At 42.4% G+C, this 17,071-nt stretch overlaps 1 protein-coding gene across 2 annotated transcripts in view; it reads left to right on the forward strand.

Moving 5' to 3' along the window:
- The window catches only part of CAB39L (calcium binding protein 39 like), an 83,627-nt gene that overhangs the window by 55,507 nt on the left and 11,049 nt on the right, over nucleotides 1–17,071 (forward strand). For both annotated transcript variants that reach the window (XM_066583911.1, XM_066583920.1), the window contains exon 6: nucleotides 9,444–9,503. In XM_066583911.1, the coding sequence (XP_066440008.1) occupies nucleotides 9,444–9,503 (60 nt within the window). The remainder of the gene's footprint in view (nucleotides 1–9,443; nucleotides 9,504–17,071) is intronic.

A 17,071-nucleotide genomic window follows, 5' to 3' on the forward strand; every position in this document is an offset into this window, starting at 1 on the left:
TACTGCACAGATACAGACAGACATACCTATTGCCGTAATCAGTGTGATTGTCACCATCTTTTTGCAGCCTTCTTTAAGGGCAGCATACATTAGTCGCAGATTCATTTTCATAAATTTTGCATCAAACACTAAATTTTGGATAGTGCTCTGATCTTTACCACTCTTGGATCCAACTCTGTGCCCGGGTGGTGACCCCAGCGCACCTGTCCGGATGTGCCAGCCAGCGCGCCAGTGCACATGCACAGTACAGATTGTGCCACGCTGTTGCTAGGCGATGACACGGATCCCCTGACCTTTCCAGAAGGATGATTGCGGAAGGGTCATGGGGCAGACTGCTTCCATTGACTTCAATTGAAGCCACCCGCACGGAAGCCGCACAGAATCGCAGCATGCTGCGTTTTCTCCTACGCGAGCAGAAAATCTCAATCCATTTACATTCATGGACAGGAAATCGCGTTTTGTCATAGCCTGCTGAGGGCAGCATTTGCTGTGGAATCTGGAGGTGGATGCCCATTGCAGATTCTGCGATGCAAATCCGCCCGTGTGCAGGCGGCCTTAGACTACCTTCATCTGTTACCTACTGCTTTCTGATTTATCGAAATATCAGTCTGTCTTTTGTGAATGGTTGCTTTTATGGTGAATTCACACATAGCGGAATTGTTATGGAACGCACGCCTATATTCCGCAACAAGGTACATTACAGTGTTAGTGAATAGCCTTTTAACAAAGCACATTTACCCTCACCCTTCGAAATGGCTTTGTAATCATTTCTAGACATATTCTAACAGATGGTCTTCTCAACTCTTCTGGAACTTCTCTGATTATGGCATAGCGTTCTGGTAGAAGCTTTGTGGCGACCAGTTTACTCTGTGGGGTTAAATAGACAGCACAGACAGTCCTTGATTCAGCGGGGTCGGCATTGCTCTGTCCGCTAAAGTGATCTATAAAATACATTTGGTCAATTGATTACTTGAGTTTCTTGTTCATATGAGTCTTACTTAATGAAATGCAATTATTTAAAAACTGCTTCTTTTGTCTAATATTAAATTGGTATCTGAAGACATTCAGTGTAATAGGGGATATGTGAAGATGATGGAATATGAGGTTTAAGAACTTTTCAAAATTTCAATTGCTAGCCAAATAAAATGCCGTTGACTCGCACCTAACATCTGTTTGTAAAGTGGGGCCGGCTGACCGCACCCATGCACTATTGGGAAAGAATGCAGCATCTGTTTGCAATTGATAGCATTTGTTTTGGACATCATCTTCTATAACTAAAAAGCAGACAAGAAAACGATGAATCTGTCCTATATAACCAACTACTCATCTGCATGAACCCAGAAAGATATTTCAGCCACTGACTCAAAGCAGTACATCCCTAGTAGGCCCTTCACGCACAGTGGATCATGCTGTGGAAATTCTGCAACAATTGGGTATGTTCCCAGTGGAATGTTATGCACCAATTCTGCTTTCTTCTGATGTGGTTTTTGTCACAGATTTGCCTGTGGATTTAGCTCTCTAAGCCTGGGTTCCCACACAGCGGAATCCCGGCGGAAATCTCGCGGTTTGGCCGCAGCGAAAAACCGCGAAATTTCCACCGGGAGAAGCGCTGCTTCAAAACCCACGGTGGATTTGCCGTCCTGTGTGGACGAGATTTCTGAGAAATCCCATCCACATGGCTGGCTAATCCCGGGATTAGCTGTCGCAGGCGGATTTGCCGCAGCAAAATTCCGGGCGGAATTTCCGCAGCAAATCCACCCCGTGTGAACCCAGCCTAAATGGGCAGAATCCGCATGTGGAATATTGCATTTCCACATCAAGAATTGTCAAGTCAGAATCCCGCACACAGATACTACCCAATGACAGGGCTAGATCCGCGGGCGGATCCGCTCCAAAAACAGTGTCAGAAAGTCATGGATTTTGATGCGGTTTTTAGAGGTGGAGTTCATTTGGAAATGTCCGCCGTGAACTCTACGATGTGAACATACACTTACAGTACAAGCCATGTACCTGCAGAGAAATCCGCACTGTAGAGTATGTGCTGAGGGTTTTCTTATGCAAAAAGCCCACAGCAAATATGCTCTATTTAAAGGTATCCTTTAATGAGGGTGAAAAAATTCTAATTTATAAACTTGCTATCAAAATCATATACAAGTCAGCATGGCCTTTCATTTTCCTATTGCTAAATACAACCATTTCTAGTTTCTGGCTTGGATATTTGCAGCTTTGTGTGTGTATGTGGGGATATCCGTATATTTGGTGGTTTCATTCCCAACAAATACGAATTCTGTCAGGTGCAGTGTTCTTAAGTGGGTCATTGCAACAGAATATGACCGCATATAAATTGGTGGATTCAGTAGGCATTTAGCTTAGATATGTGTGTATTGATTTTTCATGCACAAAGGTTTCTATAGCCTCAGTACCTGCAGAAATAAATTAAGCCAGTTTTCCCTCTCATGCAATTAGTTGGTTTGCAGACTCCTCTATATTCAAGTTTCTGGCATCGAGGCATTCCAAGAACACTAGCTGGTCTCTTCCATGAAGGTGCGCAAGATCAGCTCTTCCGCCCCTCTTTCAGAGGCTGTGTAGCATAACCACACCCACTCAACGCCGCACAGCTATCTCCTCCTTTCTCTGAGTACTTGCTGGTTTCATCCCTCTCACCGCTGATCTCCATTACCCGGAACTGTTATTTAGCCCTCTGTAATAGTAGTTTGCTCTGCTCTCTGTCCTCTTGATCTGACAGGAGAGCACACCAGGAGAGGAGCTGTCCATTTACTCTTGATAAAATTTGCTAATCTTTCAGTCCTCCGGTCTGCAGGGCCTTGAAAAACAATACAAGCATAGAAATCAATCAAACATTTTTAGTGAACCCCCAATACAAACGGTCTTCATATCCAAAAACACTGATTAAAAAAAGTGTGCAACGGTGTACATGGCCTTTTGAAAGGCCTTTTTACATGAATCTTTGTTTCCACTTGTTGCCCTGTGTAAGCATCCCAGCGATCATCTGGCAAATAAGCAAATATTTGTCAGCTGATCACCTCTTATGCAGACATTAAAATAGTTTTGTCTCCAGTACATCTCCCTGTGTAAACGGGCCTGTGTGCCTAACCGTGATAACACTGTATGTGAAAGAATGATCGTCTGCTCACATAGACCCAATAGTTGCTCTATGTAACTGTACATAACAAGCACCAAGCGACATGCTAATATAACAGACTGTTGCTCATTACAGACAGAAAATCTGCCTGTGTAAAATGAACATAATGGCCCTTTTACACGGAATGATTATAGTTTATCCTTCAGTTTCCCGCAGGAGAGCGGAAATCTGCACGATTCTAATTGTACTGTGTAAACGCATGCAGCGACTGGGTGAGTTTCTGCATGCAGACAACTGAAGGATGCGTCGTTCACTTTTGCATGACTGTCCTATTACTGTCAATGAAGGCGGAGGTTGAATGCTTCCCTCCAGCAGCGCGGTGAGCAATGCCAGCAATACTCACTCCTGTATAACCGCGCAGGAGCGAGCATCACTGGGACGAGTCGTTGTGCATCATTTGCCCAGCAGCTCGTCCTATGTAAAAGGACCATTAGGGTGCTTTCACATGTAGCAGATTTTCAGCGGCTTTTGATGCAGATCTACAGCAGACTTTACCCTTTTTTAGTTCAACTCGAATTAAAGGTGTAAAATATGTTATTGTTGACAACGCAATTTGCTGTAAATCGGCTTCTTGTGAACATAACCTAAGGTACCTAACCCAATGACGTTGTGTACGGGCCACCCAGCGCCATGTACTATCTTGGCATGTATATGCGCATAATACACACCAAGATAGAACATGCTGCAATTTTTTTCCATTGTGTGCGTAACATACACCACTCGTGTGGACGGTAACATGGCCGCCAGTACGATATTAGTACAGCGTAATATGCGCGGAATACGCAATTACCATACAATTGTGCAGGACAGCCCTAGGGGTAGTTTTTCCTGATGAACTCTGACTACAGAAGAGACTGATTTGTCAGGATTTATGAAGTAACCACAGAATTTAGACCATTAGGCAATACATACAGGAGTAAAACTCGGACTAAGGAAGCAAAATCTGCTATTACAATGTTTGGGCTTTTTTCCTGGTTCATTGTAACTTGAAGCCACATTTGACACAACGCTGCAGAACATTGTTGATTCTTGGCAAGTGTGCTTGGGTAGAAGATCCAACTATTCAGCATGGTAATCCCCCTGTATTACTGCAGTGCATGCACTGGTTGGCTGTCTAGCAGCTCCTCTCTGCAGTACAGTGCGGTACTACATGTCCTGTACTACTCTACCTGGTCCAGGATGAGCTGATGCTTGGGACACCAGATGAGGGCACTTTTTGGGCTGTACAGGACCCTGAAGAAGCTCCTGTCCTCAACACAAAACGTGATTTACAGCTTCCAGCAGCTCTTTCTGAACTACATATGTAAGGACTTACTTTATCTGAAGAGTACCTGTTACTTTGTAAAGCCAGACTAGCTGCACAACTCTTCAGCCACTGACTCTAACTCCGCTGAGGGGCAGATCCAGGAAGAAACCGTAGAAGTGTACAGAGGGGAGTATCAAGATGAGGAAAGCCACCATAGAACCAGCGGGGCTGCACTGCTATACATCAGCCCTGCTGGCTTTACCAAGTAACAGGTTCTCTTTAACTTACTTTAAATCTTCCTTTTTTTTCTCATTTGAAGCTATTTTGGCATTCTTGAACCAATTACTAGTTTTTAAAGAGCTGTGATTTCACAGTATAATGATTTCAGCAAACAAAGGTCGTTCCAGAGCAAGTTAATATTGTAACTTGAGGGACAACCTTATTACAAAGTGGTATCTTATTAGATATTGTTTTTACCTATTGAACCCGGCTTGTTAAAGGGTGAACTTGCTGTTTCGCCAGTTTGCTATTATTTTCAACAAACATAACAATTGTACACAGGATGGTACTATGTTATGTCTGCAGGTAGCGATCACCAACCATGGATAATCAGGTGTTCTGCAACTTTTGATTGTGCAAGGGTTAAGGCCCATTTACACGGAGCGACGATCTCTCAAAGATTGCTCAAACGAATAGTTTGAGTGACTGCTTTGAGCGATCATTTTGCATAAACTTTTAAGTAGCTACTCAGCTACTTAAGAGCAATAAAGTGTGCAAATGAAACCTTAAGGGTGGTTTACACGGGCCAATGATCGCTCAAAGATCGCTCAAAGGATAGTTTGAGTGACAGCTTTGAGCGATCGTTTTGCATAAAAATTCATTGGTATTTAAGTAGCTACTCAGCTACTTAAGTACCAATTAGGTATGCAAATGAAGCCTTTACTGAATGGAGCTAATAGCCCAAGGCTATTATCTGCGCTCAGATCCTTTGTTCTCCACGGGGAAACAATGCTATCAACACTCCCCATGGAGAACTACTGATAAAAGTGAGGGATGATTTTTATGTTGGACTGAATTTAACGATCAGCCAGCAGTGCATGAAAAGCAGACGATGGGCGCACATTTACACGCACCGATTATCGCTAAAACGATCGATTAGCGGTTTGTTTTTTTTTAAAGCGATCATCGGCTGGTGTAAATGGGCCTTTAGCTGAATGCAGTTAATGGCTCGAGGGCTCTTATCTGCATTCAAATCCTTTGTTCTCTAGCGGGAAACCATGCTCTCTAGCGGGAAACCATGCTATCAGCACTACCTTTGGAGAACTGCTGATAAGAGTGGGGGGCGATTTATTTATTTATTTATTGTATTTATTTATTTATTTTTTTTAGGTTGGACTGAATTTAATGATCAGCTAGCAGTGTATGAAAAGAGCATGATGGGTGCACACTTAGATGCAACGATTATCGCAAAAAAACAATTGCCTTTTAGCAATTTTTTTTTTTTTTTAAAGCGATCATCGGCTCGTGTAAATGGGCCTTTAGTCTAATGTATTTGCAACTTTGTCTAGAAAGTCGTCTTAGAGCTTTTGTGGTATGCTAGAACTTTTTTTTTTTTTTTTTGGTGGGATGGGGTAGATTTATCACTAGCATAGGAGGTCTTAAAATATAGAAATAATAGAGCATGTTGTACATGCCTAAAGGATTCCATTGTGTTTAGAAATTAGTTGTACAATACTAAGCAGGTCGTGAAGCAAACGTAGATTAGCCCTACAGGCATTATTTTCTTTGCGTTGGTAGAAAGGATTCAGAAAATTTTATTAAATGAGTTTTTGGTTCTAGTAAGTACTATTAACAACCATGACAACAGTTGTAAAGGTTTGGTAAAGCCATCCTGTAACAATCACGACTCTACCATAAACACGTTAAATAAATGCCATAAACAAATGTGCAGGCTTGTTTCAATGGGGAGAGAAAAACTCCTGCTGCCGCCCCCATAGTAGCGGCTTATGCGTTCTAAGGAAAAAAAGAATCACACCTCTTTACATCCAAAATCCCTGATTCCTTCTCCCCTTGACATCTGCTAATGAGGGAAAGTTTGGGGAACTTGCAAACATGAAATCATAGATTGAGCCGTGTTCGACAGCATTTAACGCACCCCACCATAGCAATGGGTGATGATGTACCTTAAAAAGCGCCAACATGCACTAAAATAGAGCAGACAGCGTTTGAAAATCTCATCTGAGAAGCCCCATTGCATTCAATGGAGGCGTTGTACCGAGTTTAGCATGGTGTTTACTACTCCACGCTAAACGCTGTAAAAAAACCACCCGCGTGAGAGTGGCCTAAGGCCGTGTTCACACGATCGTGTTTCGAAGCGCACCGGCTGTGAAATATACACGCTCAGCACACAGCCTGTACACAATGACATTGCGTTCTGACTCTGTGACGCCCATCGCCATGTACTATTTTGGCGTCTATGTGCACCAAAATAGAACATGCTGCGATTTTTCTCGCGCACATATTTCATGCAATTCGCATGAGCGGTAACATGCCCATCTATAGGAGATTGGTATAGAGTATTCCACACACAACACATGTGCAGAATTTGCAATATCAGCACTCTCACGTGAGCATATCCTTAGAGACCCGCACCAGCTGGGCCAAATGGGCATTTCCTTAGATAGTATTTTGTGCCCACTCGCTGGTTAATACTCGACTGAATCCTCATACCTCTACATCACCAGCTCTTGCATTAAGAGACCATTCTTACGGACTGACTGCATTTATAGAAACTGACTCCATGGTACTATAGAATACCAGATACCAGTGACTTTTAGGTAATGGACGTTAATACTCGTACAATCTCTATCTTGCAAGTCCTGTTATATTTTTCATCTAATTTCACTTTTTTTTTCTTTTTCTTTTCCATATTTTCAAAAACATTTACATTTTTTCAACAACCTCTGACTTGTACATTGAGGCCCAGAATATCCTATACACTCTCATTACTGCACTCACTCGGAGTCCACAAAGCTTCTTCTATTTCATACTATTAGAGTTGCATTATGTTATTAACTTAATTACATCATGGAATGTGCGGCTCGGTTGATTGCAGTTTTTTTCCAGGGACCTTGTAGGCTTAGGTGCTAACAGGAATGTTCTTAATCTCTGCAGTAGGTTACTGTGCATCTGCTTTGCAAAGGAGGTTAGTCTTTTTTTTTATTTAATTTATTTATTTTTTGGATTAGTATTGCCTTATACATTTTAGGGGTACGTTTTTGCTGTCGTTCTAATATAGATGGATATACACCCCGCAGAGGGGAAAATGAGGAAAATATATATCTGAGTCTCAGTCCTCTCAGGACTGATGGGAAGATCCTGGCGGCTGCACTGTATTCTACCAACTGTTCACAGAGCACTGCAGAACCTGCTCTCTACTTCTAACACACACCATCATGTTGTAGCACAGTGTACAGCAAGAGTGAGTAGTGGAAATGTGATTCTGGAGCTGAAACGCAGTAAAAAGTAACCTACTATTAGCTCACAGGTAGCGTCGATGTGACTCTCTCCTTCCCTCCTCCCCTCTGCTCTTTATACATTTTAATGAGCACCATCCCCTTTTACCACCCATGTTCTAACATCTCCACATCTCCTGCAAACCAAGCAGTGGACAGAAAGTTGGGAACAAAGGTGACGGCACTTTAGAGTAATTTTTAAGCACAGAAACATAATTTTAGATAATAATTAGCAAGAATGGCTATTTATTTATCTCACTGGCTACCACATACACACAAGTCTTAGAGGAGGTAACGATCATTTTAAATTACAGCCAATTAATTTGATTATTCAGACTAAAGCTTTTCCACGAATACATGAGCATCGTTAACACTTGTGGAATAGCACTAATTGACGGGCCACACATGCAGTCTCACCCCAGCAGTTATCAGAAAATCAAAGCGCTAAAGGTGCGTTTAGACGGAAGAAGTATCATTCAAAAAGATCGCTAATCATTTGAATTTGAACAATAATCATTCGGTGTAAACCCAGCCAACGATCGAATGATAAGCGATAATTCATTCGCTTACCATTTATTTCATTCATGCATGAAAAGCATCATTGGCTCATTCGGTTTAAGCACCGATCACTCAGTTGTTCTCATTCACTTCTATAGTGAATGTGAGCGATCGATTTATCTGCCCGACATTGTTCACTCGTTCAAACTATAAATTGTTCCGTCGAAGGCTGGGTTCACACGGGCCGGATTTTTTGCGAAATTTTCTGTGCAGAGTTTTGCTGCGGCCACTAAACCCGGGATTAGCCAGCCATTTGGACGACCTTTTGCAAAAATCTTGTCCGCGCAGGTCGGCCAATCCATTGCAGTTAAGCCGGGCGGAAATCGACATTGCGGCACAGAATTGAAATATGCAACATGTCAATTTTTCTTTTTTTCGCTGCGGCCTTGCTCCTCTCTTTGGGGAGAGAAAGCTGCAGCAAAATGTCAGTGGCCGAACCTGCAGCGAAATGCCGTGGGTTTTGAAGCTGCGCTTTTCCAGCATAATTTCCGCGTTTTTTTCTGTGCGGCCAAATCCCGGGAATTCGGCCCCGTGTGAACCTAGCCTTAAAGGGCCCTAAGTGTGGCTGCCAGTGCTTGTGTAATAGGATAAACGATGCTGTGGTTTAATTAGTGCTGCACTCCTACGCCCTTTGTGTTTGTCCATGTATCCAGGGATTTATGGATTGTGTGATCCTACTGATATAACTCTTTGCTGCACTACGGATTGCTCATCTGTTTCTACGGTGCTGCTCTGCTCTGCACACTGTAGTTGGGGAAGTTGTGATACTTTTTGGCCTATGATTAATAGGTTTCTGTTCTGTAATTTGCAGAGAACATCTGGTCCCGACTAGCGATAAAAAAATGTTACATTATTGCGTATATCAGATTAAATGAATACCAGGCTCTAACCAGATTACATATACATCATGATATGCTGATTTCCTTTGCTACAATTAGTCATTTATGTCTATTCTTTTCAGGACTTGCTAACGAGGCACAAGCTGATGGTAGCTGAATTTCTAGAACAGAACTATGATAGAGTAAGTATGTCCGTTTTTGAAAATGGGTATAAAAATGATAAATATAATTTAGTTGATTTTATTGTGTTTTCTGGTATTATATACGTTACCTTTTGAAAAAATGAAGATTTCAACTAAAGTTGGCAGTTCCTTACCTTTTTCAATAGCTATTTTGCTGTCTATAAACATCTAGAGGCTGAAAATCTGTACGGCCCGAATACTTCCCACAGTCTACCAGGGATGCGATTGTCTGCAGCGCAGGCCATCCTCTGCGAGCTGCACTCCACATTGATACATTTTGTTTTCACTGTACGCTGTAAGGCTGGGTTCACACAAGCGTATTTGTTTTGCGCAATAATATGTAGTGAATGGCGTCAATGAAAGAATTGATTTTCATTGTTACACTCTCACTTGCGTATATTATGCGCGTAAAAAAAAGAACACAGCATGTTCTGTTTTACCGCGTATTACATGCATACAGCACTAGCGTTTTCTATGAGTGCGTTCGCAACACAGTGTATACGCAAATACACTGCGGATGTTTGATATTATTTACGCATGTTGCTAGGAGAACTGGGAAGAAAGTAAAAAACAAAAAGAAGAAACCAAGGAGTCAGTGCATGACAGCGAGCAAAAAATGCGCTGCACGTACAAAGGCATATGCGACAATACGCGGGGATATGCGATTCCCTGTGCAAGTAAAATGCTGCAATTTTTACACAGCATTTTAGCATACGGTCGTGTGAGCCCGGACTTACACAGGGCAATTCCAAAGAAGGCCATTCTCTCACACGTGTTTTTTTGCTGGGGCATATTATGCACAAAATACGCAGCACTAAACTATTTCCACCCCCCCCCCCCCCCATATTATATGCTCGCAAAATTGCATGTCCTGTTTTCAGCGTTTTAGTGCATATTTCACATACTGAATCACCCATGGAAATGAATTGGGGGCGTAAAACCGCAGCAAATGCACAATTGTACACACAATACTTTTTTTTTACGCGGGTTACGATGTCACTGGGAGGGGGGGCAAAAAGTTGTAACATAATCTTCTTGCTTGTCTGCATTGTTACTGCGCAAAAACACGCAGGCAAATGCACACAAAAATGTAGCTCTGCATGTTTGATGCGAGCGCCGTTAGTGACACAGCAGATTTCAAGTTGATAGTCCAGTTCTGTCGGACACGTCCCGGTACATCCTCCGTTATCTATTCCACTGCTGTGGAGATACGCTGATTTAGGTCATCTAGTGGTTCACATGGAACATCTGTAAGGCGCAGGAAAAACTTGAGTTCTAATACCGTGTATGTCAATTCATGTATGAATCCATCGGCTTTACTCTTGCACCATTCTTCTTGAATCCCCGAATACGTTGTAGAAAACAATTAGAGCTGGAGAGAGATTTGTACTGATGAAATATTTAGATCATGTAGGGATTGTCCAGGCTACAACTTGTAGGAAACCTTCAGGGTTGTCTCAGTATAGACATCGGTATCGGTTCACCACCTTCAGTCGTGTCTGATAAGCTGCAGTCTGAGAGTGTGGCCTCTGCCTATCACTAGAATACTGGCCAGGTGGTTGCGGGAAGAAGCTGAACAAAGCAAACAGAAGTCATGGCACATGGCGTTCCTTGCAACGTTGCCCTTTTGTTTTAACAGTTGGGCCTTTGCCAGTCAGACATTGATGGCATATACTAGCAATTTTCAGATAATGAATTGAAGCACAAAGCATTTTACAAAGTTGTGAAGCTTTTTATGGACCTCACAGAGGAGGTTCATGGCTCTAAGGAGTTATGGGAATGCTCTGTGACCTGCGTAGAGATCACTGTGCATGGAGGGGGAGGAGGTGAGCTGTAACCAACTCTTTTATTTTTAATTATGGAAGAAACAACAAGAAAGGGGAGTTTGGGTAACAAAATTTTTATTAATTTTAGAATGGTCAGAGCATATCACTCAAGACTTTCAACTCTACATATGTAGATCAGGTCAGAGGGTTACAAAATGAAGACCAAAGTAACACTGCCAAATATTATTTACTATCAAAATGTGTTTATTCAGGATTTTGAACATACAAGTTAGGAAGTGGTTGACATGCATAAGAGACATTAACTATTCCGAAGTCTGGCTGGCAGTACAGTAGAGGGGTACAATTGTCCGTTGCGGTGGAGATGTCTACCACCGCAGTAGGGTAATGTAGAGTAGCTCCAGACTTCAGGGATTAACTTCAACAGTTAAATATTATCAGAAACAATCTCTTGCAGTCTATCAAACCGTGTTTATTACTTATGCGAAGTTTAACCTTAAAAGGTGTATGGGAGTCGGGTCATCTAAGGGTGATCCTCGACTCAACGTGGATAGGATGTGTTGTGAAGTAGAAAGGTGGTGTGTGTGAAGGTGTAACGTGGAAGGTGGTGTCGGAGAAAGTGGTTGAGTGGAACTGTGAGTAAGTTGGGGAAGAGGGAGGTGATTGTGTAGTAGGGGAGAGGGGAGGTGGGTGAGGAAAATGGGGGTAAGGAGGGGGAGGGGGGGGAGTAGCGTCCCGGGTAAGGCCCTTAGCGAATTCCCTGTCGTCTATCAGGTGGGTACAACCACTGCCAAATATTATTTAATTTAAAACATAATATCAAATACACAGTTCTGTTCCTTCATCAACTTAACCCCTAATAAAATGAAATTGTGTGAATCGGAGTAGACCAGAGACAGAAATAACGGTTGGAGGAAGACATGAAAGTGGGGAAAACGCATAAGGAGAAGATCGAGAGGGGCTTATTGTTTAAGAAAGGAGAGTTTGAATAAGGTGCTTCATCAGAAACTGGTATAAACCAATAAATGGATCACTGTAATAGAGCAATAATAACGTACATATGCAGGGGAAGAGCGAGAGCCCAATCCCTTAACTCCCTGGTGAAGGAAATGGGTACAAGATCTTATTCAAATATAGCTTTTCAGGAGCTCCACTCTCAAAAAGCCCCATAAATAGGTTTGCATAACATGGTGCAAATTTTATCTTCACAGTTGTCCCTTTTATCTGAAAAAAAAATCTAAAATAGTTATTAAGAAGAATAAAATGGATGGATTCTAGAACAAAGTTTCTTTGTGCATTCGGCATCAACAGATCCATATAAAAAAAAATGTTTAACCACTCTGAGGCCTTATTAATGGTAAAAATTGCTATAAAAGGCAAAGACCTCCAAGGTGTCCCACATCAGGTCTCTACGCCAAGGAAATTCTTGTAGTTGGATAATCAAATGGCTGGAATTCCTCAGATAGGAAGGCAAATGTCTAAGAAACCTCTGTGAAATGCCATGTATATAGACCAACAAGTTGAACGTAAAGGTGTCTATTCCTGTTCTAATTGGCCTTCTTGGGGGCGTTCTCTAAAGATCCATATAATTCTGTCAGGTAATAAAAATATGGTATTTATGGATAGCGTGCTCTCAAAAATTCTTTATCCTTGTTCTTGGTTAAAATACCCATTTTGCTTGGTCTCCCCCTGAGCAAATAACAAAATGACCCAACTCTATATAGTTCACCAATGCTACCTCACCCCGGCAAGGCTACACAAGATGAGCAGAAACCCAACGCCACACTGTACCCGATGTAACTGCACATATGCGGACTTTTGGCACATGATTTGGGACTGCCCACAGATCCAGTCATACTGGAACGAAGTTACAAACTTGCTATCCACAATCCTGGACGTCCCGGTTCCCATCACTCCAGAAATCTGCCTCTTTGGCGTCCTCAACGCAGAACATTGGCACCACTATGATAGAATCTTCTTGCGGGAAGTATTATTCCTAGCCAGAAAGGTTATTGCGTTACGCGAGATGGACCCAAGAGGTCCGACTCTGACAATGTGGAAAAAGATTACCAACTCAACCATACCGTACAACAACCTGATATACAAAGCACGCAAATGTCAGGACAAATTCCAAAAGGTATCGGGCCAGTGGTGCGACTCGTCGCTAACCCTCTTCCCCCATCAACCTCTCACCCTAGCCATATCAGCGCTACAAAGGCGGCAACGTTAACCTGAAGATACAGACTGCTCAACCCCTATATTGGTTTATCTACCCAAAACACCTCACCTCTACCCCCCTTTTATGAACCCACTATTGGTTGCTTCCCCATTACTCCTATACTCCCCCAATCCTCTCTTCCTCTCCTATCCACCGATGAGAGTATTGTATGTAACAATTACTATATAACTTATAGATGCCTGATCTCTAAACTTTATGAATGTCTATGTACTGCAGTTGTTATGTTGTACAAGCTGTTTACTTGTCAATAAAATGAGTTTAAAAAAAACAACCCATTTTGCTAGCCAGATCTATTAGAGATTCCAAGTATTTTGTAAAATTTTCAGTAGGGTTCATTTTTTTTTTTTTTTTATATTCGCAATCTGATACAGAATCCTCAGTGATTCATAATTCTAGTAACATGAAACCATAACAACTATTTCTACCCCTTTTTATCTGTATTTTGAATAACTATATCAGATATAGGATGGCATTTTACATAGGCTTGTGGGACATATACACCCCTGTCTTAGGGATTTCCTAGGAGTACTGACATGATTGGGTTACCTTGAATATATCAGTCCTTTATAACCCTATTAGCCTTGGAATTCATTGTGCTTCAAAGATAAATATTACTCATTAATTTGGCCTCAGAGCAGTTGATCGGTCTGCGCATGCGCCGGCTGCCGGCACATGAAAGAGCCGGGGCCGCCGGGCGTGGGTGAGTACGCGCTCGTCCCTGCAGGCGCTCGGGTCGGATCCCGCGGCGAGAATTCTGGATGCCGGATCCGACCCACTTGTCTGCAGGCGGCCTTACTCTAAAACTATCCCCTTCATCAGGGAGTCGGAGGACAGGGCTCTCCCTCTCCCCCCTACAAATATAATTCTTTGTTTCGCCGCATGGTGGCGAAAGATGACTACCACCATCTTTCGATTACTAGTGCATTGGTAGTGTTAGGACTACCAGTACTCTGTAGCTGCTCTCTGATTGGCCAGCACTGCTCACGTGATAAGTGCTCGCCAATCACAAAGTAGTTCAGTGTCTATAAGATCATTAGAAAATGTTGGTGGTCATCATAGCCACCTGAAAACAAAGCACCGACCCAACAGAGCAGAGAGGCCAGAAAGAGAAGATAAAGTACAAGTAAGATAAGAGGACACCGTTTTGTACCATAACTGGAGGGTTGCCTTAAGTCCCACCCCTCTTACAGCTCGTTAGGCAGCCCCGACTCTGCCTACTTTTCTTCCACTCTGACTCTTGTCGAATCCTTATTTGCCTTTAGTAAAAGTTTTGAACTAATAATAAATCAAGTTGTAGTGACAAATTGGAAACCGGAATCCTTTTTTGACCTTGCTTTTTTCCACTGCGGTGTCATGTACACTTCTAATAGAGGAGGCCGGGTACACGATGACAACCCTCCTCTGAGAATAGAACACTACAGTGATATTTAGAAAACTTGCATTTTCAGGACAGAAACTCACAGTAGAGCAGTATTTATTCTGCGGTGATCGGATTAATGGTGAGATGTATGTTTGGGATTCAGGTTTAGTACCTGCTATTACTGGAGTCTGAGTTCTAACCTGAACTTACAATGAGAGCATTAACAGTAGCTGCATATTTCCCTTCCTCTAAAGTATTCGGCATCCTACATTTGCATAAATCGCATGGATGACATCTGAGCCCGTTGTTCTCCACTTGACACAGAGAATTTATGGGATCAGTATTTCTAAGCAGAAATGAGGAAAGGATTGTGCAAAATTATTGATGCTTAGTTTGGGTAAGCCAACAGTGAATCTACACTTGGAAATAGCCCTTTGGAAGTGAGTAAGGATACCTTTACACAGGCCGACTATCGTCTGCAAAATCGCTCGAATGAGCATTGTTTTTTTTTATCAGTACTTGTGTAAAAGCAGAACCCAACAGGGTACTGAGAGAGACATCGCTCGTTAGTCTATAGTTGCTTTGTTTCAGCCGACTGAAACAAAGTGACTAATGAGTGTCTTGTTACTCAGTGTAAACAGGCAGTCATTCATCTGGGAACAACTGCCTGTTCATAGTAAATGGTGGCGGGTAGTTGAAAGATCTCAGGCATGCTTCGCCTCGATTCACTGAATGAATGGTAAGTCTTGGGATGACTGTCCCGTGCTAAAAGTGTACCATGGACAAGTAGATTGCAGGTGAACATAGCCACTTAAGACAGTAGATGTGTGTTTTATCATAATGGGTATATAAGATGGAGTTGGCTTATATTCTGTAGTCAAACTCCCCAATCCTATCCTGGTCTGTTATTGGATCAATTAAAATCATAAAGGGACCACTATTAATATGGAATTGTATTTGAGAATATACATTTTTACAATATACTGCTGTATGTTCAAAGTGGCAAGCTAATCACAATTTACACAGACTTGTACACGTTGAAGCCTTCCATAATGGAAGATAGCAGCGTCGGGACAATCCAGGTCACTATTGTTACTTCTGCTAGTTTGTGGGCAAAAAGTTTTTTGAAATTTATTGCCGAGTAAATTAGGCAGTGGGGAGGTTTTAAAACAAAAGAAAATTGTCATAAAGCTGTTTGTCTGATAATGCACTGATGGGAAAATCCATGCAGCTGCAGTTCTTTTTAATATACAAGTATCATTGGGTTGTATGAGTGGGGTGGAGTGGCAATACCACTTACAGCCAATGAAAAAAGTCAACTGCCATGGTTTTGAGGTACATGGGTGTGGTGACTGAGGAGTAGGGAAGCTTAAGGGTATATAAATGGCATGTGACTGCTACAGGAGAGCAGTATGGACCATACAGATGACACTGGAGTTATGGGATATTAATCTGTATTTTAATCCACTTATCTCTCCCTGGTAAATTTATAAAAACAAACATCTGAAAAATCCCTTAAAGGGGTTGTCTCGCGGCAAACATCAAAATTTTACTTTACCGCATTTCCCCTGTCACCCCCTGGCATAAAATAGCAATTTAAAGCGGTTTTTAAGCCGCTTGCTACTCACCAATGTGCTGAAATGTGAAGTTTTAAAAATCTTCTGCCTAAGATGGCCGCCGGTCCTTTCCCAGGGATGCACTGCGGTTTTTTCCCAGGGATGCACTACGGTTTTCTCCCATGGTGCACCGCGGGTCTTCTCTCATGGTGCACCATGGGCTCTGTGCGTTCCATTGCCGATTCCAGCCTCCTGATTGGCTGGAATCGGCACACGTGATGGGGAGGAGCTATGATGACGACGCGGTGACCATCTCTCCGGCACGAGCGGCCCCATTCACCAGGCAGAAGACTGCACCGCGCAAGCGCGTCTAAAAAAGCAAGAAGCCAGCGAAATTAGATGGAGACGTGGACGCTAGCAACGGAGCAGGTAAGTGAATAACTTCTGTATGGCTCATATTTAATGCACGATTTACATTACAAAGTGCATTAATATGGCCATACAGAAGTGTATAGACCCACTTGCTGCCGCGAGACAACCCCTTTAAATCTCATGAACTGGGACAATATCCTCAAAAATAAAGGTACATAAACTATTTGGGACATTTTTAAAAGCATCCTGTGAGCGAT

This window comes from Eleutherodactylus coqui, chromosome 1, assembly GCF_035609145.1.
Source record: "Eleutherodactylus coqui strain aEleCoq1 chromosome 1, aEleCoq1.hap1, whole genome shotgun sequence".
Classification (NCBI taxonomy): domain Eukaryota; kingdom Metazoa; phylum Chordata; class Amphibia; order Anura; family Eleutherodactylidae; genus Eleutherodactylus; species Eleutherodactylus coqui.